Source organism: Anolis sagrei, chromosome X (assembly GCF_037176765.1).
Source record: "Anolis sagrei isolate rAnoSag1 chromosome X, rAnoSag1.mat, whole genome shotgun sequence".
Classification (NCBI taxonomy): domain Eukaryota; kingdom Metazoa; phylum Chordata; class Lepidosauria; order Squamata; family Dactyloidae; genus Anolis; species Anolis sagrei.
Genome location: NC_090034.1, coordinates 81,885,667 through 81,909,922, shown reverse-complemented (window position 1 = coordinate 81,909,922; position 24,256 = coordinate 81,885,667). Strand labels below are relative to the sequence as shown.

General features: G+C 44.1%; 1 protein-coding gene and 1 pseudogene across 5 annotated transcripts in view; one reads left to right on the top strand and one right to left on the bottom strand.

Annotated features, from left to right (window-relative positions):
• Positions 1-716: 716 nt before the first annotated feature.
• The window catches only part of COL16A1 (collagen type XVI alpha 1 chain), a 215,668-nt gene continuing 192,128 nt past the window's right edge, over positions 717-24,256 (top strand). For 3 of the 5 annotated variants that reach the window (XM_067460594.1, XM_067460592.1, XM_067460591.1), the window contains exons 1-2: positions 718-1,365; positions 8,586-8,715. In XM_067460594.1, the coding sequence (XP_067316695.1) occupies positions 8,628-8,715 (88 nt within the window). In that variant the 5' untranslated portion in view covers positions 718-1,365; positions 8,586-8,627. Of the gene's footprint in view, positions 1,366-8,585; positions 8,716-24,256 lie in introns of all 5 variants that reach the window. The other 2 variants (XM_067460593.1, XM_060785720.2) reach the window with 1 other exon arrangement.
• On the bottom strand, positions 12,857-13,924 carry LOC137097901 (V-type proton ATPase subunit B, brain isoform pseudogene; annotated as a pseudogene).

The window sequence follows — 24,256 nt, the reverse complement described above, 5'->3', positions numbered from 1 at the left end:
GAGTTCAGAATGCTCTTTGATTATAAGTGAACTATAAATCCCAGCAACTACAACTCCCAAATTACAAAATCAATCCTCCCCAACCCCACTTGCGTTCACATTTGGGTGTATTGGGTATTTGTGCCCAGTTTGGTCCAGTGAATGAAAATGCTTCCTGCATATCTGATATTTACATTATGATTTATAACAGTAGTAAAATGACTGTTACGAAGTAGCAACGAAAACAATGTTATGGTTGGGGGTCAGCACAACATGAGGGACTGGATTCAGGGGTCGCGGCATTAGGAAGGTTGAGAAACACTGCTCTAGTGTGATAAGTCCAATGCAGATGAGTGTTTCCCTATTGCCCGCTTAGTGCCTGCAGGATTCTGAGAGACCTAGTTTAAGGAAGACCTTGTTTTTTGATGGAAGCAAGAAGATATTGACCCTTGTGCTTCTTGTGATACTTCAATCTCTCCTCTCCACTACTGAATTCACTGAATGCAAATCACACTTGTGCTTTGAGGTCAGATTGCAGCCACTGAAGTAACAGAAGCCAAAGCAGAGGAAAGTGGGAAGAAGAAAGAGAAACTGGGATGTTTTAAAACCAGATGAAAAAGTGGGATGGTCAAGCTGGAACACGTAATGGTCCAATGCATCCTTTTTCTTTTTCTGATGATGATGATGGCAAGGGGATTGCATATCCCGAAGCTAGATCCTGTTTGAGGCAACGTCTTGGCCCAGGGAAGCTCCTGAAGTTGTGCCAAATTTCAGGGAGCCTGGAAGAGAGAGAGGGAAGGAACCGCTAGACAAGAAGGCAGGGGGATGAGCTGGATGAGGTTTTGCTCAGCCTGCAGGCCTTTTGTTCCTGTCCCAGCTGGGCTCGATTAAGCTCTCTTGGCATTCCGGCACGTTTGAGAGCTGCTCACTTCCAGCTCAGGGGCCTGGCGGAGGAACTGCTCTTCTCCGTCACAAAGTCAGCCTCTAGCTTGAAGAAAAAGGGGGAGAGATCTCCATCTCTCCACCTCAGCAGCAGGGAGAGCTGGAGTAAAGCGTGTCTAGAGGGAGGGGGAAGAAAAGTCTCCCAAAAAAAGACCCAGTTCCTCGGAGATGCTCCAAACTTTCTAAGGACCTTGTCAAAATTAACTCGGCAGCTCTCCTCCATCCTCCTTCCCTCCCTTCTTCGCCCTTCTCCAAGTTCTTTGCTTTCTTCGCCTGGGACTCTGACTGACACACAAGAAAGAAGAGGAGAAGTTCCAAACATCTCCAAAAGTTTGAAGGTTGCCAGATCCAAGAGCGGCTAGCTCCCTCACTTGCCTGCAGGATACAGTTTTGCTCTCCATCCTTGGAAACATCATGGCCAGCTGTGTGTAGCACCTCTGACAGGTAAGAGAACTCAATCCTTGCAGTCCAACAGCCTACATCAATAGGAGTCTAGTGTCTAGAGAAGTCATAGTCCTGCTCTATTCTCCTTTGGTCAGACCTCACTTGGAATGAGACTGTTTCCAGATCTGGGCAACACAATCCAAGAAAGATATTAACAAGCTGGAGATCCCGGTGGTGCAGTGGGTAAAACCCGTGTGCCGGCAGGACTGAAGACCGACAGGTCACAGGTTCGAATCCGGGGAGAGGCGGATGAGCTCCCTCTATCAGCTCCAACTCCTCATGTGGGGACATGAGAAAAGACTCCCACAAGGATGATAAAAACATCAAATCATCCTGGCGTCCCCTGGGCAACGTCCTTGCAGACGGCCAATTCTCTCACACCAGAAGCGACTTGCAGTTTCTCAAGTCACTCCTGACATGACAAAAAAAAATTAACAAGCTGAAAAGTATCCAGAGAAGGGCCACCCAAATGATTAAAGATCTTGAAGCCAAGCCCTATGAGGGTCAACTTAAGGAGCTGGGAATGCTGAGTGTGGAGAAAAGGAAGCTGGGAAATGACATGAGAGCCATGGTTAAATATTGAAAAGGATGTCACTTTGGGGAGTGGGCTGTTTTCTGATGCTCAAAAGACTAGGGCAGAGTGGAGCAATGGATTCTAGCACCAGGGAAAGAGAATCCACCTAAATGTTAGAAAGAACTTCCTGATGATATGAGCTGTTTGGCAATGGAATATGCTGCCTTACATTTCCTCCTCTGGGGTTTTTTAAGCAGAGGCTGAATTGCCATCTGTCAGGAGTGCTCCTGTATGGCAGTGGTTCCCAACTGGGGGGTCGTGAGGGGATGTCAGAGGGATTGCCAAAGCCCATCAGAAAACAATATTTTTTGTTGGTCATGCGGTTTCTGTGTGGGAAGTTTGACCCAGTTCTATCATTGGTGGGGTTCAGAATGCTCTTTGATTGTAGGTGGACTATAAATCCCAGCAACTACAACTTCCAAACTCCACCAGTGTTCACATTTGAGCATATTGAGTATTCATGCCAAGTTTGGCCCAGATCCATCATTGTTTGAGTCCACAGTGCTCTCTGGATGTAGGTGAACTACAGCTGCAAAACTCAAGATCAATGCCCACCATACCCTTCCAGTATTTTCTGTTGGTCATGGCAGTTCTGTGTGCCAAATTTAGTTCAATTCCATCATTGATGGAGTTCAGAATGCTATTTGATTGTAGGTGAACTATAAATCCCAGCAACTACAACTCCCAAATGTCAAGGTGTATTTTCCCCAAACTCCACCAGTGTTCACATTTGGGCATATTGAGTATTCATGCCAAGTTTGGCCCATCATTGTTTGAGTCCACAGTGATCTCTGGAAGTAGGTGAACTACAGCTGCAAAACTCAAAATCAATGCCCACCATACCCTTCCAGTATTTTCTGTTGGTCACGGTAGTTCTGTGTGCCAAATTTAGTTCAATTCCATCGTTGATGGAGTTCAGAATGCTCTTTGATTGTAGGTGAACTATAAATCCCAGCAACACCTCCCGAATGACAAAATCAATACCCCCACCCCAGCCCCACCAGTATTCAAATTTGGACATATCAGATATTTGTGCTAGATTTGATCCAGTGAATGAAAATGCATCCTGTATATCAGATATGTACATTATGAGTCATAACAATAGCAAAATTACAGTTATGAAGTGGCAATGAAAATAAATTTATGGTTTCTGATGGGTTCTTGTGGATTTTTTCGGGCTATAGGGCCATGTTCTAGAGGCATTTATCCTGCTTTCTGATGGGCTTTGGCAATCCCTCTGACACCCTCTCATGACCCCCCACTTGGGAACCACTGCCATACAGGAACACCCAATCAGAGCACTCCTGACAGATGGCCATTCAGCCTCTGCTTAAAAACCTCCAGAGGAGGTTGGGGGTCACCACAATATGAAAAACTGTATTAAGGGGCCACGGCATTAGGAAGGTTGAGAACCACTGACCTAAACATTAGAAAGAACTTCCTGGTGGTAAGAGCTATTTGGCAATGGAATGTGCTGCCTTAAGTTTTCTCCTCTGAAAGTTTTTAAGCAGAGGCTGGATGGCCATCTGTCAGGAGTGCTCTGATTGGGTGTTCCTGCATGGTATGGAGTTGGACTGGATGGCCCTTAGGGTCTCTTCTAACTAGGATTGTATGACTGTAAGGGAACGGAAACCTCATACACCTCTGGATCTGTTTCCACATGTGCTTTGGAAGCTGCTCAAACAGGCAAGACAAGGATTCTTCCTGGGAGGTGCATTTGGAGCCTCGGGGTCACACAGCATAGAGGAAAGTTACTTTTTTTTCTTAATGCCCCACTAAGTAAGGAGTATGAATCTCCTATGGGGTTGCTTTTGATGACTCTTGGAGGAAATCTTCTAAGAATGTCTCTCTGCAGCTCTGGCCCGGAAAGGAGCGTTCACATTCCTCTTAATTCACTTATATTTAAGAATGTGTTTCTGGTTCTCTCGATGCTACCAGAAGGCTCAGAAAGATGCTGAAGAGGAAAGGCAGGGGCTTTGTCATGTCATCTCGCACACCTTTCCATAAATACCTCCAGATGTATTTGACGAGCCATAAATCCCAGTTAAGGAGGCTAACAGGAGAATGCATTGCTACTTAGGAAACGGTGGGGTTTTAAGGCAAGGTCTCGCTATATCAGCCTGTTTTAAAGCAGGTCAGTTAAAGAAAAACAAGGCGCCTGTTGGAAGGGAATTTAGGGCACGCTTTCGGTACACACACCTGCAAGGAAATTATGATGCATGCGCCACGGGCCCCGTCTTTATTTATCTACGGCTCGGTTGGAGAAGGAAAAATCTCCTCCTCCATCGCCTCCTGTTTAATCTGACACATCAATCATGTGGGATTAAAAAAGGATGAGATAAATAATCCATCATCAGATGGTGTTTTGCAAGTTCCTCTAAGAAGACATGTCCCCTCGAGGCAGATTCGCTAGTGAGACTCTATGTCTTTATTTCTACCGGGGTTGGGAGGGGTTGCTTAGATGGGTGGCTGGAGCATGCGGTTTGGCTCCTTTCCTCGAAATGCCTAGACCAAGAGTGCGTCTACACTGGAGAATGAAAGCAGTTTGAGACCACTTGAACTGCCATGGCTCATTGCTAAAGAATCCCTGGAGTCTTCATTTGAGAAAGTATTTGATTATCTCTTCCAAAAGAGTGCCGGTGCTTCACCAAACTACAACTCTCATGATTTCATAGCATCAAGCCATGGCAGTTCAAGTGGTCTCAAACCAGTGCTCTCTAGATCAGTGCTTCTCAACCTTTCTAATGCCGTGACCCCTTAATACAGTTCCTCGTGTTGTGGTGACCCCCAACCATAATATTATTTTCATTGTTACTTCATAACTGTAATTTTGCTACAGTTATGACTCGTAATGTAAATATCTGATATACAGGATGTATTTTTATTCACTGGACCAAATTTGGCACAAATACCCTATATACCCAAATTTGAATACTGGTGGGATTGGGGAGGATTGATTTTGTCCTTTGGAAGTTGTAGTTGATGGGATTTATAGTTCACCTACAATCAAAGAGCATTCTGAACTCCACCAACAATGGAATTGAGCTAAACTTGGAGCACAGAACTCCCATGACCAACAGAAATTATTTGCAGGGTCTTGTGGGCATTGACCTTGAGTTTTGGAGTTGTAATTTGCCTACATCCAGAGAGCACTGTGGGCTCAAACAATGATGGATCTGGACCAAACTTGGCACAAGGGGCTTTACCTGACCGGCGCAGCTGGGCTAGTGGAGCAATTTGCCTCTTCGCCCGAAGAGACAGTAATGAGTTCCGGAGGAACTATTTTTAAGGGGGCGGGGCCAGGCCTTTGGCACTGGCCCACCCTCTTATTCAGTCTGGATCTGAGCGTCGACTCACCACTCCCGCCCATTAAACAGTATATTAGGGTTGCCGTTAAGGAGCCGGGTAGGAATTTTTTTCCCTCTAACACTCTACGAGGGTTTTTTCGCCTACCCTATACTGTTGCAGGGCAAATTGGGGATGGTGTGGCATTAAATAGGTGATTTCGGTAAAGAGTTAAGAAAAGCTGAAATTTGGTATACGCCCAAGGCACCCCCTTCAGGGGTGAAGGCCATTAACTAAAACACTCACCTAAGGTTCAGTCTGTTGAGGTGAGGGAAATACTGATGGCCTAGGAATGGGGAGAGTCGGGTCTCAGATATCCTGAGGGGGACTTCTCCGACACATTTTCCTTTGAGATTACCAGGATTAGGTTTCCTGGGGACCCGGGGGTTTTCGACCTAACTAGCCGAGAGGTAGGCCGGGCAGGGATGCTACCTCGGCTTTGCCACCAAGTTCAGGATCCATAGATTTAGATCTGGTCAAAGTTCAATAAGTAACAATTAATAAAAGTTGTCCATATTTAAACCCAAATACTTGTGCGTGGTCTCGTTATTTCGGGGGTTAGCAGGCAAATACTCAATATGACCAAATGTGAACACTGGTGGAGTTTGGAGAAAATAGACCTTGAGATTTGGGAGATGTACTTTCTGGGATTGGTAGTTCACCTACCATCAAAGCACATTCGAACCCCACCAAGGATAGAGTTGGCCCAAACTTCCCACACAGAACCCCCATAACCAACAGAAAATACCGTGTTTTCTCATGATCTTTGGCAACCCTTCTGACACCCCCTCGCGACCCTCACAGGGGTCCCGACCCCCAGGTTGAGAAACACTGCTCTAGACACAGCTGAACTACAACTCCAAAACTCAAGGCCAATACCACCAAACCCTTCTGTTCTGTGTGCCAAGTTTGATTCAATTCCATCACTGGTGTAGTTCAGAATGCTCATTGATTGTAGGTTAACTATAGGCTGACTGTAGGTTAAGTATAAATCCCAGAAACTACAACTCCGAAATGACAAAATCAATACCCCCAATCCCACTAGTATTCAAATTTGGGCATATTGGGTATTTATGCCAAATTTGGTCCAGTGAATGAAAATACATCCTGTATATCAGATATTTACTTTACGATTCATAAGTGTAGTAAAATTACAGTTATGAAGTAGCAACAAAAATAATTTTATGGTTGAGAGTCACCACAACATGAGTAACTGTATTAAGGGGTCATGGCATTAGGAAGGTTGAGAACTACTGATCTAGGTAGTCAAATTGGTCCTCCGGAGTTGAGCAACAACTTCCTCATAATATACACACATCTCTTGTCCTTCCAAAAATAATTTCCAGTTGAGTCTTTCTCTTCCCTGGATGCTAACCCAAAATATCTTCTTGGAAGGAAAGTGCCACAGAAATCTCCTCGCACACCCGTTTCTTATTATGAATGAAATTTCATCAGAGTTGGTAGCTAACCTGGGGGTGGAGAGAAATAGAGAGGGAATGAGAAAGAGAGCGGAATGGAGGGGGCCCTGTGGTTTCTTCTGCAGAGCAGCAGAGCTTTTCCAGATGTCCTGTCCTTCCAGGAGTTGGTGAAAGAGTTCCATGGAGAGAAAACACACAACAATAGAAGAAGAAGGAGAGATGAAAGTATAATTCTAACGGCAGATAGCTATACCCAGTCTGCTCCCAGCTCATCCCTGAGACGTCTCATTGCGTCTCCCCATGGGGTCGGCCATCAGCCGTGGGTTGAATTGGCATTCTTTCCGCAAAATGGTTTTCCAGATGGAGCAGCTCAGTCTATCTCCATGCGCAGCTTCCCCCCAGCACTGCCACTGTTCTCCTCTCTACAGCTGGCAATACAAATGTGTTTCATTTGAAATGAAATGAAATAAAATAGAGGTGAAGTCAGAGGTTCCTTGGCAGCTGGAGGAAAGCAGGAGGGAACTTCTGCAATATGTTGGAAAAAGGAAATTTCCATGCAGTGCTGTACCAGGATTTGTTGAACCTCAATAGCAGGGGTCCATCTGCACTGTAGAATTAATGGGGTTTGACTACGCTTTAGTGCTATGGAATCATGGGAGCTGTAATTTCACAAGGAGTGCCCTTTACTATGGAAGTAATGCTGTTTGTTTGATACCACTTTAACTGCCATTGCTCAGTGCTAAGGGATCCTGGGAGTTATAGTTTCTATATGTATACTATAGCATTAATGCAGCTGATACCACTTTAACTTAAATACAAAGGTAAAGGTTTCCTCTGACATTAAATCTAGTCTTGTCCAACTCTGGGGGGTGGTGTTCATCTCCATTTTTAAGCCAAAGAGCTGGCATTGTCCGTAGACAACTCCAAAGTCACGTGGCTAGTATGACTGCATGGAGTGCCGTTACCTTCCCACAGACGCGGTACTTATAGATCTACTCACATTTACATGTTTTCGAACTGCTAGGATGGCAGAAGCTGGGCCTAGCAGCGGGATCTCACCCTACTTGATTTGGTCAGCACATTCAGCAGCTCAGTGGTTTAACCCGCTGCACCACCAGGGGGCCCAACTGCCTTAACTACCATGGCTTAATGCTATAGAACCATGGGAGTTGTAGTTTGGTGAGGCACCCAGCACACTTTGGCACAGAAGGTGAAAGACCTTGTAAAGCTACAACTTCCATGATCCCACAGCATTGAGCCATGGCAGTTCAAGTAGTGTCAAATTGGGTTGTTGTAGGTTTTTCCGGGCTATATGGTCATGTTCTGGAGGCAATTTTTCTCCTGACGTTTCGCCTGCATCTATGGCAAGCATCCTCAGAGATAGTGAGATCTGAGGATGCTTGCCATAGATGCAGGTGAAATGTCAGGAGAAAAATTGCCTCCAGAACATGACCATATAGCCCGGAAAAACCTACAACAACCCAGTGATTCCGGCCATGAAAGCGAAATCTTCACTAGATTTAATGAAGATGCACCCAAAACTGTCATTAGTCCTATGCTGGAAGAAAAGAAGGAAATACACAACTATTAAAATATATATATTTTAAATTATGTGGTAGAAAATGGTTTGACATTTTCTCTACATAGATGTAGCTGCATCTTCGCAGCATAAGAGAACTAGTACCTCTCCAAAGTGGATCTCCCAGTATTCCATAGCATTAAGCTGTTAAAGTGGTGCCAAACTGCATTCATTATACAGTATAGATGCGTCTAGGGTTTGGGCTTTGTTTGGGTTTTAATTTTAACCAGTGATGCCAAAGTGATTGTGTCCATTTTCTCCCACCAAAGGGCTTCACCTGGTTGTTGGTTGCTCTTCTTTCTAGGTACGTCCATACTCTAGTGTTTGGACCATCCAAAGACTCACCATGAGAAGAAGCGGGTTTCCTATTGTGTGCTTATTTGGCATCTTCTTTGGCATCTGCAAGGGAGGAAAACTGCTTTCATCTCCAGAAGGTAAGCAAGCCAACAATCTATTCCCTCTCCATTGATCCAGACACAACTGATTCCTTTATAGGCTACTGATGGATTGCTAAGATGATCTATTGTAGTACATGCCAAGGAATCTACCAAAATCCATACAAGAAAGAAGTACAAGAAAGGTCTTTGTCCCAAGTGAATTGTATGTTAAAATTTGACACTGGGGAAAACAGCAGATCATAGAATCATTAAGTTGGACGAGACCTCATGGGCCATTCAGTCCAACCCCCTGCCAAGAAGCAGGAAAATAGCCTTCAAAGCACCTTCGAGAGATGGCCATCCAGCCTCTGTATGAAATCCTCCAAAGGAGGAGCCTCCACCACACTCTGGGACAGAGAGTTCAACTTCTGAATAGCTCTCATAGTCAGGAAGAGGTTCTTCCTCATGTTCAGGTGGAATCTCCTTTCCTGTAGTTTGAAGCCATTGTTCCATCGCGTTCTAGTCTCCAGGGCAGTAGAAAACAAGCTTGCTCCCCCCCCCCCATGACTTCCCCTCACATATTTATCCATAGCCCTCATCATGTCTCCTCTGAACCTTCTCTTCTGTAGGCTAAACAGGCCCAGCTCTTGAAGCCGCTCCTCATAGGGCTTGTTCTCCAGACCCTTAGTCGCCCTCCTCTGGACACATTCCAGCTTAGAGTCAATACCTCCCTTCAGTTGTGGTGCCCAGAATTGGACACAGTATTCCAGGCATGGTCTGACCAAGGCAGAATATAGAGATAGCATGACTTCCCTGGATCTAGACACTAGACTCATATTTATGCAGGCCAAAATCCCATTCAGTTAAAAGAGACTCCACCTAAACATTAGGAAGAACTTTCTGATGGTAAGAGCTATTCAACAGCGGACTATGCTTCAACTCTGGAGTCTAGTCAATTCTCCTTCTCTGGGGTGTTTTAAACAGAGGCTGGATTACTATTGTTCTGGAAGGCTTGGATTATCTCTTCTTGCATGACAGAATGGGGTTGAAATGGATGGCTCTGGAGGTTGCATCCAACTTGATTATACGAGGGTTAAATGAAAAGTAATGCCTCCACCTTCGTAACTCCTCAACAGATGGCAGTACTGGTACGTGGCAGGTACTGGCTTGTTCAGTAGACTCTCCTCTACAGTTCCATTTTGGCAGAAAGCCTTAGCATTGAACAGTTGTGTTGTTAAAGTGTGAAAAATGGAACCCTGCACAGACGGTCGGTCAATGTAACTTAAGCAACGTGCAGTCATTGAATTCTTGGCAGTAGAAGGTGTCACCCCAAAGCAGATTCATCAGAGAATGCAAGCTGTTTATGGTGATTGTGTTGATGTGAGTACTGTGCATCGTTGGGCGAGAAAGTTTAAAGATGTTGAGGTGGGAACATCTGATTTGCGTGACAAACAAAGAGTTGGACGTCCTGTGACAGCAACCACTGAGTTTCACAAGCAAAAGGTTGACAGATTGATTCAGGACGATTGTCATATCACTCAGAGAAAAGTTTCAATCATAATAGGCATTTCACAAGAATGTGTGGGTCACATTATTGCTTTGCTTGGTTATCGGAAGATCTGGGCACAATGGGTGCCAAGGATTTTGACGTTTAAAATGAAAACACACAAACTTGAAACTTCAGAGACTGGCTCTCACCACTGTATGACATCCTCCATACAGTCCAGATTTAGCACCGTCTGACTTACACCTGTTCCCGATAATGAAAGAAGATCTGTGGGGACATCATTATGCTTCTGATGAAGACATTGAAAGAACTGTGAGACATTGGTTGTGGAAACAGAGTGCCGACTTCTTCCTTGACGGTTTCAGAAAACTTGTTCATCGTCGGCAGAAATGTATCCAATTGTCTGGTGATTATGTGGAAAAGTGAATAATTGCAGTTAAAGAGCATATTCTAAGGATTATTTCTGCATTTGATTTATTAAAATATTGCCATCCACACCCAAGTAACGAAGGTGGAGGCATTATTTTTCATTCAACCCTCATATAAACAAAGAAGTAATATACAAAATGACAAGCACCAATGCATAAAGTAATCATCAAAAGGAAGAGTTCCTTGGGCCATGTAAAAGGTGTATTTTGTCCGGTCCCATCTCAGAAACATTGTAACCCAGTTGGCTAGACCAAACTAGAATAGAACCATTCCGTCTATTGTTGAACGAGGAGTCAACGTGTAGCTAAATCCAAGTGATTCAATGTTTGTCCTCTAGTTGAGAACTAACAATGAGGTTTAGAGCAGTTTCTGCTGACCAAGATGGAAATGTTCTTGCAACAGTTCCATGATAGACTAGTTCAAGACATTTGCCTTATCTCTCATGAACACCTGATAGAAGATGCTACCCAGAGTTTAGATCTGAGGCCATTCAGATGACCCTTCAAAATCACTCCTGAGCCAAAAAACGATGTGATTCCTGCTCCATTGTGTGCTACTCAGGAGGGAGAGAGTCAGCTGCAAAAGGCCAGATAAACCATCAATGGCCTATTGCAGAATTAACCTGCTGACATCTCTTACTGACAGATAGAAGCGGTGCAAGGTGCATGTTCAGCAGGAATTCTCCATGACTGATAGCTGTCCTCATTGCTCCAGGCATTTTGCTGCAGGCGACCTCTGGAGAAGCAGTCCCGAAATGTCTGTATGGTGGCGAAATGCTGACACCAATCTCTGGCCAGTGTTGCAATGGGATGCAATGCTATCTGTCAGTTTAGTTCAGGTCCCAAGCATGGCCTCCATTTATGGGAGACTGTGGAACAATTGAAAAATCCCTTTTTTAGAAAAGCAGGATTCAGAATCTCACAGGTAGAACAGGGGATTCTGGGAACTGTTATCCACCCAAAAAAGCCTACATTGTGTGAGTTATTGCCATGTTCAAAAGTGGTATATGTCAAAAGTGGAGTCGTAGAATCATGAAGTTGGAAGAAACCACTTGGGCCATCTACTCCAACTCTCTGCCATTCGGGAAAAGCACAATCAAACCACCCCCAACAGATGGCCATCCAACCTCTGTTTAAAATCCTCCAAGGAAGGAGCTTTCATCAGAATCCGAGGCAGAGAGTTCCACTGTTGAACAGCTTTAATGTTCAGGAGGTCCCTCCTAATGTTCAGGTGAAATCTCCTTTCCTGTAACTTGCTGTTGATGCTCTTCTTATGCTTACATTTGGGTCTTGGAGCCCCCGGTGGCGCAGTGGGTTAAACCCCTGTGCCGCCAGGACTGAAGACCGACAGGTTACAGGTTTGAATCCGGGTAGAGGTGGATGAGCTCCCTCTATCAGCTCCAGCTCCTCATGTGGGGACATGAAAGAAGCCTCCCACAAGGATGATAAAAACATCAATTCATCCGGGCGTCCCCTGGGCAACGTCCTTGCAGACGGCCAATTCTCTCACACCAGAAGCGGCTTGCAGTTTCTTAAGTAGCTCCTGACATGACAAAATAAATAAATAAATAAAATTGTGTCTTCCTTAGTCCTTTGGTCACTGAGTCCTTGAGGCTGGACTCTGAAACATCTGAAGAACCAAAGGTCCCTTACCCTATCTTATTTATTTATTTACAATATTTATAGCCCGCCATTCTCAACCATACGGCGACTCAAGGCGGGTTACAGATTGGCACAGTTCGGTGCCAGGCATTCATAAAAGTGCCATTAAAAACACTCAACATTACAATATAAAACATATATAAAAACCATTAAAGTATATAATTGTTGGTGTCATCCTGTTAAAAACATTATCCAGTAACATCGTCTGGCCATTCCATGTTCATCATTCATAGTTCCGTGTTATCTATTCTGCTGCATTCTCAAAAGCTTGATCAAAGAGCCAAATCTTTACTTTTTTTAGAAAGTCAGGAGGGAGGGGGGCAATCTAATATCCCTGGGGAGGGAGGTCCATAGCCGGTGGGGGGGGGGGGGGCACCACTGAGAAGGCCTTGTCCTTCGTCTCTGCCAATCACACTTGCGAGGCAGGCAGGATTGAGAGCAGGGCCTTCTTAGATGATCTTAAGCTCCTAGATGGTTCATAGGAGGAGATATGTTTGGACGGGTAAGTTGGGCCGGAATTGTTTAGGGCTTTATAGGCTAAAGCCAGCACTTTGAATTAAATCTTACCACTTTATCATATCATGAAAGATGTTGATACTGTCATCATTGGGCATAGTAAGGATAGGAATATGGGTAATGGACCCATTCCGGCCTTCAACTTGCCCGGCTCATTCATAGATAGTGGCCAAATCTGTGTACATGTAACCAGGGAAGCCACGTTGGCCTGGCACTTCTTCCCTGGCTGCTGAGATCTCTCTCAGAGCTTCTGCATAGGAGCTCATATCCGTCAAAATGACCAAGACATGCTTCTCACACTGATAAGCCAAGAACTTCGCTGTGGTCAGAGCAAGGCAAGGGGTGATGATGCGCTCAATGGTTGGATCATTAGCCAAGTTCAGGAACAGACACACATTGTCCATGGAGCCACTCCTCAAAGTCGGATTTGAAGAACCGAGCTGTTTCCATATTTACTCCCATAGCAGCAAACACAATGGTAAAGTTCTCTTCACTACAGTCCATCACGTCTTTAGATTTCTTCACCAATCCTGTCTGGCGACAGATCTGAGCTGCTATCTCATTATGGGGCAACCCAGCAGCAGAGAAAATGTGGATTTTCTGTCCTCTGGCAATACTGTTCATGCCATCTATAGCGGAAATGCCAGTCTGAATCATCTCTTCTGGGTAGATTCGACACTGAGGATTGATTGGTTGACCCATGATATCCAAGTAGTCTTCAGCCAAGACCATAGGGCCTCTGTCGATGGGTTTCCCTGATCCGTTAAATACACGCCCAAGCATATCTTCAGATACTGGGGTTCGAAGGATATCCCCAGTAAATTCACAAGATGTTCTCTTAGCATCTATTCCTGAAGTTCCTTCAAAAACCTGAACTACAGCTTTGGATCCACTGACTTCTAGCACCTGCCCACTTCTCTTTGTTCCATCTGGTAACGTCAAATGCACAATCTCCGCATACCTAGGAAACTTCACTTGATCCAAGATTACTAGTGGCCCATTGACTCCAGATACTGTCTTATACGTGAGGCAGGGCTGGGACAGGTAGTCGCGGGTGATGGCGGCCGCCTGCTCCTTGGGCGCCCCTCCACCGCTCAGCTCGGACACGGCCCTGTTCACCATCCCTCGAATGGCCCGCAGCACCGCCATCTTGTGCCCGTCTGGCTTTTCTGTTGATACTGGATGAAATAACACTAATATTTGTCATTCGAGTAATTAAACATATTTTCAATATGTCAGGCAAGAAGTCTACTATTTAACTTCTTTGCAGATGAGAATGGAAAGGAAGACACTCAAAATACTTCCATGAACACACTTCACTGCTTTGCACTTCCAGCTTAACTGTAATGCATTCTTCAATGTCTGGTCAGCAGGGCATTGATACACTCTGAGTTTTAGTCCAGATTTTAAGGCACTATCCACAATGGAGACTAAAAATACTCTAGTCCAAAATATACCCAGCACTTTGAAAATCTTCGAATCCACACAGGGATTTGTGCTAATGTTTCAATGAGATGTCCAAGGTGCTGAACCGGCTCTCCACAATAAGTTCAGCACTCTGGACATCTCCTTTGAAATTCAGGTTCAAACCTGGAGCCTATTCACTGATACAGAATCCCCCAGATCTTGCTGACTTTGTGTGTGTGTGTGTGTGGAAAGTTATCTTCTTTTTTACATTCAGCTTACTTCCACTTTGCTATTGATCCCTTTTTCTCTGCACACATAGTCTTCCATTCCATCTCTGGCTGTCTTTTTCTCTCCATCTCACCAGTGTGAAGGCTGAACACGGGAACTGTTTGAAACAGGGCCCTTCTAACCTTTTGTTCTGCAAAGCAGACTCACCAAGATGTAAGACAAGGCCGGTCCGCTTTGCAGGGAATCACAATCGCGTGCCTCCGGCTCATCTCACGTGGTCGGCAAAGCTCTCCAAGCCCCCTTAGCAGAAACCCAGGCTCCCAGTTGTGTGGGGTAAACTCACATATTGTTTTTGATGGCTGGTGCCTACTACATCATAAGCGAGCTTAATGCTTGGGCGAACGGTGAATAATTCATTGCAGCCACGTCTGCCTCTGTTTCTCTGCCAGTTGGTCTGTCAGCTGTTGCAGCTTTTGCAAAAGAGGGGGAAAGGGAATGCTTTTCAAGAGGAAATTAGAAAGGAAGGCAAACTGCATTTTAGGAACAGATGGTGACTTTGACATTGGTGGTGTGGGAGATCCGCTCCAAATTTTAGTCCGAACTTTAAGAAAATCATCCAGGGTACTGAACTTATTTGGGGGTTTTCTTCCACTCATAGCACAGCTGGTTGGTTCCAAGGATCTGCAACAAGAACTATAATGATGATGACAATGACAACGACGATGATGATAATAATAATTCCTTGAACTGGGCCATTAGTGGTACAATGGGTTAAACCCTTGTGCTGGCAGTGTTGTTGTTCATTTGTTCAGTCGTCTCCGACTCTTTGTGACCTCATGGACCAGCCCACGCCAGAGCTCCTTGTCGGCCGTCACCACCCCCAGCTCCTTCAAGGTCAGTCCAGTCACTTCAAGGATGCCATCCATCCATCTTGTCCTTGGTCGGCCCCTCTTCCTTTTGCCTTCCACTTTCCCCAGCATAATTGTCTTCTCTAGGCTTTGCTGTCTCCTCATGATGTGGCCAAAGTTCTTCAACTTTGTCTCTAGTATCCTTCCCTCCAGTGAGCAGCCGGGCTTTATTTCCTGGAGGATGGACTGGTTGAATCTTCTCGCAGTCCAAGGCACTCTCAGAACTTTCCTCCAACACCACAGCTCAAAAGCATCGATCTTCCTTCGCTCAGCCTTCCCTAAGGTCCAGCTCTCACATCCGTAGGTTACTACAGGGAATACCATGGCTTTGACTAGGCGGATCTTTGTTGCCAGTCTGATGTCTCTACTCTTTACTATTTTATCGAGACTGGACATTGCTCTCCTCCCAAGAAGTAAGTGTCTTCTGATTTCCTGGCCACAGTCTGCATCTGCAGTAATCTTTGCGCCTAGAAATACAAAGTCTGTCACGGCCTCCACATTTTCTCCCTCTATTTTCCAGTTGTCAATCATTCTTGTTGCTATAATCTTGGTTTTTTTGATGTTTAGCTGCAACCCAACTTTTGCGCTTTCTTCTTTCACCTTGATTAGAAGGCCCCTCAGCTCCTCCTCGCTTTCGGCCATCAGAGTGGTGTCATCTGCATATCTGAGGTTGTTAATGTTTCTTCCACCAATTTTCACCCCAGCTTTGCATTCCTCATGAATGCAAAGCTGGCAGTACTGCTGTCCAAAGGTCAGAGGTTCAAATCCAGGAAGCAGGGTGAGCTCCCATTTGTCAGCTCCAGCTTCCCATATGGGGACATGAGAGAAGCCTACCACAGGATGGTAAAACACCCGGGATGTCATTGTAGATGGTCAGCTCTCTCACACCAGAAGCAACTTGCAGTTTCTCAAATCACTCCTGAAATGGAAAAAAAACTCTCTGTTTGCATCTCAAGTATTCAGAGCACAGCAGGTTTGTTCTAAGGAACTGCAATTGCAACAGCAACAGCAAAAAAAACAACAACATTTATTTCTTGCTCCTCTTTTCACATCAAGGCAGGGTACAACAGAGTTAAAATAGAATGATAGAACACAACACTATTATTTTATTCATTCGTTTGTTTGTTTATTTACTTCACTTGTATACTGCTTTTCTCACCCCATCAGGGGGAGCCCCCGGTGGCGCAGTGGGTTAAACCCCTGTGTCGGCAGGACTGAAGACCGACAGGTCACAGGTTCGAATCCGGGGTGAGGCGGATGAGCTCCCTCTATCAACTCCAGCTCCTCATGCGGGGACATGAGAGAAGCCTCCCACAAGGATGATAAAAACATCAAATCACCCGGGCGTCCCCTGGGCAACGTCCTTGCAGAAGGCCAATTCTCACACCAGAAGTGACTTGCAGTTTCTCAAGTCGCTCCTGACATGACAAAAAAAAAAAAACCCAGCAGGGGACTCAAAGAAGTTTCCAACATAATTATGGCAAAATTTAATGCCTCACATACAGAAACCTAACGTAACAATAATAACATAATTATCAATTAAATCATAAAACATGACATCATTTAACATTAAAACATGGAATTAAAATATATCAATATAAACATTTATTTATTTATTTCGTATCAAAAGCATTGCATAAATTAGTATAAAATTGATAAAAAATAGAAGGAGCACAAGCAGCTAAATATCTTTTGACCAAAAACGGGCAACAGCAACCGCATTGCCTCTGTAGCCTCCAACAATTCTTCCTCTGTACATGAGGCAGGGCATAGTTGACAAGCATACAGATGCGGAGTTGTCTGTTCTGCTCCACAGTCACACAAGGTGGAGGATTCTTTTAAGTAGTGCCATTTTGCCAAATTGTCTTTTGATCTGCCCACTCCACTTCTGAGTCTGTTCAGGGACTTCCAAGTTGCCCATTCCTGGTTTGCGCCTGGAGGCAGATCCTCGTTGGGGGGGGGGGGGGGTATCCAATTGGGATTTAATATAAGCATTAAAATCACACAATCCAACAAGTCTAGTCCAATCATATTGCAAGCATTTCTTATTGAAATCCTTACAAGAAGAACAACCTGGAAGGGCCACCAGAAGGTCATTCCTGGAGATGCATGAATCAGACATAATCCCATTTTACATATGTTTCAACAGCTTTGCGTTTGGCTGCTCTGTTATCTGTAGACCTTTCTTCTTACATTTATTCTTCTGCAATACTGATTGATTTAGAATTGAAATTTAGACACAAGATAAGACCCATTTCTCTCTCCCCCTTCCCCCCCTCTCTCTATATATGCATCTGTGTGCATAAAAATATAGACAGCATGGTTTACCAGTTTTGATGATGGACTAAAATTCTGGGAGATCATGGTTTCAATCTCCACTCAGTCATGCAAACTAACGAGGTGTCATGGAGCAAGTCATACTCTCTTCGGCTCAAAGGAAGGTAATGGGAAAACTTCACTAACTTAGAAAACCTGCCAATAAAATGCTAGAATTTTTTTTTCATGTCAGGAGTGACTTGAAAAACTGAAAGTCATAGAATCATAGAATCAAAGAATTGGAAGAGACCTCATGGGCCATCCAGTCCAACCCCCTGCCAAGAAGCAGGAATATTGCATTCAAATCACCCCTGACAGATGGCCATCCAGCCTCTGCTTAAAAGCTTCCATAGAAGGAGCCTCCACCACTCTCTGGGGCAGAGAGTTCCACTGCTGAACAGCTCTCACAGTCAGGAAGTTCTTCCTCATGTTCAGATGGAATCTCCTCTCTTGTAGTTTGAAGTCATTGTTCCGCGTCCTAGTCTCCAAGGAAGCAGAAAACAAGCTTGCTCCCTCCTCCCTGTGGCTTCCTCTCACATATTTATATGTGGCTATCATATCTCCTCTCAGCCTTCTCTTCTTCAGGCTAAACATGCCCAGCTCCTTAAGCCGCTCCTCATAGGGCTTGTTCTCCAGACCCTTGATCATTTTAGTCGCCCTCCTCTGGACACATTCCAGCTTGTCAATATCTCTCTTGAATTGTGGTGCCCAGAATTGGACACAATATTCCAGGTGTGGTCTAACCAAAGCAGAAAAGAGGGGTAGCATTACTTCCCTAGATCTAGACACTATGCTCCTATTGATGCAGGCCAAAATCCCATTGGCTTTTTTTGCCGCCACATCACATTGTTGGCTCATGTTTAACTTGTTGTCCACGAGGACTCCAAGATCTTTTTCACACGTACTGCTCTCGAGCCAGGCATCCCCCATTTTGTATCTTTGCATTTCATTTTTCCTGCCAAAGTGGAGTATCTTGCATTTGTCACTGTTGAACTTCATTTTGTTAGTTTTGGCCCATCTCTTTAATCTGTCAAGATCGTTTTGAATATTGCTCCTGTCCTCTGGAGTATTGGCTATCCCTCCCAATTTGATGTCGTCTGCAAACTTGATGATCATGCCTTCTAGCCCTTCATCTAAGTCATTAATAAAGATCCTGATCAGGACCGGGCCCAGGACGGAACCCTGCGGCACTCCACTCATCATTTCTTTCCAGGATGAAGAGGAAGCATTGGTGAGCACCCTCTGGGTTCATCCATTTAATCAATTACAGATCCACCTCACTGTAGTTTTGCCTAGCCCACATTGGACTAGTTTCCTTGCCAGAAGGTCATGGGGGACCTTGTCGAAGGCCTTACTGAAATCCAGGTACGCTACATCCACGGCATTCCCCGCATCTACCCAGCTTGTAACTCTATCGAAAAAAGAGATCAGATTAGTCTGGCATGACTTGTTTTTGATAAATCCATGTTGACTATTAGAGATGACCGCATTTGTTTCTAAGTGTTTGCAGACCACTTCCTTAACAATCTTTTCCAGAATATTGCCTGGTATCACACACTTCTGGTGTGAGAGAATTGGCCGTCTGCAAGGACATTGCCCAGGGGATGTTTTTGATGTTTTACCATCCTTGTAGGAGGCTTCTCTCATGTCCCACATGGGAGCCAGATCTGACAGAGGGAGCTCATCCACGCTCTCCCTGGATCTGAACCTGCGACCTGCCGGTCTTCAATCCTGCCAGCACAAGGGTATAACCCGTTGTGTCACTGGGGGCTCCTTAAAAGCTAGAATAGGATCATCACAATCTGGAGTTGACTTGGAGGCATATATTCATGCAAGTCTGTTGTTGATAAGCAGGTGGTGAAGTGGTTTGGTTATTGAACCAGGATTCCAGAAAGTCTAGGTCAGAATTCATTCTCAGTCATGAAAACCCATTGGACAAGTCGCAGTTTCTCATAGATTCAGGGGAAGGCAATGACTAATCTTCTCTAAAGAAATCTTGCCAATTGATTTGTGTTGTCTAGGACTTCAAAAGACCAAGATTTAACTCCCTCCTCAACCATGAAAACCCACACACCCCATGTATTCATGATCTGGAGGCCAAGACAGTTTAAGTGGTATGAAACTGATAAAATTGCATTGTTCTGATGGATTTCAAGGTCTGAATTTTGTTGATTAGTCCCAGCTAAAGTAGACCTCTGAGTCAACAGTTTAATGGCATTTGTATGCTTATAATTGATTCTATGGATCCACTTAGTGCTGCAACAGGATCCAAGCCAACCTCTCAAGTTAAGTAGGGCAAACATTTGCTCTCTTGCATTGCAGTTGACTTAAAACAGAAGGATTACTTCCACTCAATTCCCCGCTAATCCTGTTCCTTTATTCTTGCCAGTCCGTTCACTTGGCCCATGCCCCGGAAGGGCAGGGGATCTCAACCCGAAATTGACACGGCCGTTTATTCATTCCTCTCTGCTTGGCAGGCAATTCTCTAATTTTGATCCAAAATGTTTTCCTTTTTTCTCCCAAACCACTTGTCCTCTATCAATCAGTTCCCCCAATCATATTACCCTACTATCCGAAACTCTCCTCATTCTATCCAAATGGCACAACAAGACAAGATCATGCATTATGATTAAAATGTTGAGAAAATGCTTGATGGCAGAAGTGTCTTGTTTGAGTTCAAAAAACCAAGGCCGCAAGAGAAAGAGTGAGTGGATTCAATGCAGACTTTGGGAAGGACCCTTTTGGGTCCATCTTGTATCCTGTTCAAGGCTGCAGATAAGTAAGGGGTCACATTTTTTGGCTGTTGCACAATAGTTGTGTTCAATACACAGTTGTGTAAGTGAAATCCTATCATTTTGGATCCGTTTCACATGGGCCCAATCCTCTTCTTAGTCATTGAATTAAACTCCATCAGTGTTCATAGTTGGGCATATTGAGTATTCATGCCAAGTTTGGTCCAGATCCACCATTGTTTGAGTCTACAGTACTCTCTGGATGTAGGTGAACTACAACTCTAAAACTCAAGGTCAGTGCCCACCAAACCCTTTCAGTATTTTCTGTTGATCATGGGAGTTCTGTGTGCCAAGTTTGGCTCAATTCCATCATTGGTAGAGTTCAGAATGCTCTTTAATTGTAGGTGAACTATAAATCCCAGCAACTACAACTCCCAAATAACAAAACCAATCCCCCCCAACCCCACCAGTATTCGTGATGCAGCAACTGATTCATCAAGTCTGTTTTGGCTAGAACGAAGCAATGGGATTGATGTAGTTATTCCATCTCTACTTGGGTTTAAATGTTTAGCAATGTCTTTGATGCATTACTTGATTCCTGGGATTGCATAAACAGTCAAGAAACAGTCACAATGTCAGATGCACAATGAATACACAGGGCTGTATCTTGCAACCTATGCCAATACACACATATAGATTTACATACATTGTTGTTTTTCCATGTGCCATCAAACTGACTTAAACTTATAGCTATATGAATGTGAGAGCCATATCATCCACTGCTCAGATCTTGCAAATTCCTTGATGGAATCAATCTGCTTGTATCCACTGCCTTTCACTTCAGTAAGGGTTATTGTCTTTTCCAAAAACCCGCATCATCTTATGCTGTTTCCAAACTACAGCAACCCTAGTTTATTCATTTTCACTTTTAGTGAGACTTTGGGCATCATAAGGCCAACTCATTTGGCTTTTTGTCAGTCTTTGTCATCCGTAGAACTCTCTTCCAGCACTGCATCTCCAATGCATTGAGTTTCTTCTTCATTATCCAACTTTCACAAACATATGCAGAAATCACAAGTACTACAAACGGAGTGTCCCTTATCTGGAATTCCAAACTCAGAAATGCTCCCAAAAGTATTTCTGCCCCGTGGGTTTATTATCCAGCTATGGAGGTCTTCAGTCTTGATCTTGTGATACTTTGGCTAGAACTCATTGTTTGGGAACCTAGTTCTAACCAATTGCTGGGTGAGGGCTCTGGAACCACCAGTGATTCCCAACCTTTGGTCCTTCATGTGTTTTAGACTCCATCTCCCATAATTCCTGACAGTTGACCAAGCTGGCTGGGGTTTCTGGGAGCTGAAGTCCAACACACCTGGAGGACCGAAGGTTGGAACCATCAGCTGCATTTATTTACCACCAATATAGCTCATTTTACAACTGTGATGTGTGTCAATTCTTGGCATCAAAGAAGGCCTCAGCTCCATTAATTTGTCCCGATGGAAGGAGACACATTGAATTAATTACTGAATAAGAAAGCCAATACTTTGATTCAATGGTTCAACTATAGTTGGAGTACCAAAAAGATTCAGATGCTTGAGGAATCCCGCAGCCATTTCTAGTTGCGAATGAGTTGGTCTGGTCCAGCTTCAGGCCTTCTCTAATGTTGTTGGGTGTCATGTCACCGCCACAATACCCAGAATGGCTTTTCTCCCCAATGAATGGCTTCTCTAATGCCGCATGCCTCAAGAGGGAAGACCTATAACCACAGGCTCTCAACAGCTGTGGCCACAGTTCACCACAAAGTGTTTTTTTCAGAAAAAGTAATAATAGAGGGACATCACAACTTCTGAAATAAACAGCACCCGGAGGCCCTTTTGAGGCATCCCAATGACAACATCTGCTTCTCGTCTGGCTGCCAGAGCCATTAAAAATCTGTGAAAAAGGAAGTCGGAGGGTTAGCGTGGGCCAGAGGATACACTAGGGCAGGTCATCTGGGTTGCTTTCAATACAGCGGAAAGAGAACACATTTGAGTGGGGGAAAACAGTCACCATCACCATTAAGCCTAAAGCAAGATTCTATGTGACTTTGCCCATTCCGCCTCAGGCTAAGACATCTGACGGACTTGAAAGGAAGCTGTTGGCCAACTTGAGGTCTTTGATGGAAGGCAGGGTATGGGCCAGAAATAATGCAAATGTTCTGAGTGAATAAGTGGTGAATAAGGCAGAGAAAAACCCACAGATGAAGAACAGCAGGGTGGGATTGCGGTCTCCTAATCACTATGCTTTCTCCAGATTTTGCCTAAAGTGAAATTCAAAGAGAAGGTCCTCATGTTGTGTGACCCAACTTCTGAGGAATTTCAAGAAAACCTAATCACATCTCACTAACACAGAGGGAAGGAAAGCTTAAAAAGGGGAGAGAAAAAAGAAGAAGAGAGGAGGAGAGCATCAGCTCATGGATGAAACTGGAGAGCTGCAAAAATAGCAAAATTTGAAATAGTAACTGGCAAAATCTTTGGCTGCCAACAATGTGTTTGTCTGGAAGCTGCTATAAATGTTGCACTACTCATGAAAGAACAAAACAATACCAGATCTCAAACATAGCAAAAGCAAATTGTTTGCACAAATGGTTCTTCTTTGCAAAACTCATTAAAAGGTGACAACTGTGGAAAATGTAAAATGTCATCCAAAAATCTTACTTCAACATTGGACATGGGATATTGGTTTGGATTTCGTCTACAATGATGTTAGAAATTTTCACATGCAGGAAACAAAATAAGTAAAGATTTGGACTCCTAAAGAACTATGTAGATGACTCCTCCAGTTGAGTATTTGAGACTACAATGGGAACATAACTGGAGCACAGTGGAGGCATTATTTGACCTATATCATAGTATTAATAGTGTAGATCTACTGAAGCAATGACATTGTTCTCTACGTTGACTGGTAATCCAACAGTTGAGTAAGAGTGTTTACTTTAGAATCTGACAACTAATAGGATTCGATTGTTTGTAGGACAGGTTGTCCCAGTTCAAAAAATACTGTCAGAACCACCTATCTATCTATCTATCTATCTATCTATCTATCTATCTATCTATCTATCTATCTATCTATCCCAACCAGCTCTCTCATCCTAAGAAACTTTCCCTTGTTTTGAAGCTCAGAGAAAGGTTTCTAAGCCACGGAATGAAGGCTGGGCTAGAGATCTGAGAACTTTTGAAGCACCTCCTTCTTGTCAAATCTGGATCAAGTTCAATTTGGTGGGACATCTTGCAGCATAACTAAAACTCAAATTTATGGAGTGATCAACATCATCATTTTATTTCTTACCTGCCTCTCCTCATGGCTCGAGGTGGGTTATAACATTGCTAAAACACATAATCAAAGCACATAATCATTTAAAAACACTTTGTAGAATACACATATTAAAATGTTATTTCCATAAAATACATATTAAAATACACAAAACCAAAGTTAGATAGAGAATGGAAGTTTAACTTTTTGTGTGTGTCAGGAATGACTTGAGAAACTGCAAGTTGCTTCTGGTGTGAGAGAATTGGCTGTCTGCAAGGACGTTGCCCAGGGGACACCCAGATGTTTTTGATGTTTTACCATCCTTGTGGGAGGCTTCTCTCATCCCTGCATTGGGAGCCAGAGCTGTCAGAGGGAGCTCATCCGCACTCTCCCTAGATTCGAACCTGCGACCTGTGGGTCTTCAGTCCTGCTGGCACAGGGGTTTAACCCACTGCACCACCGTTCAAAATGATAGGATTGAGAATTCTAAGTAGTTGAAGAGAAATAAGTTCATCTTATGGAGCAAGTTAAGAAAACATAACTTGAAACCATTTCTCAGAGACTAGCAATATCATCACATGGGGGCGAAATTGGAGAGATGCT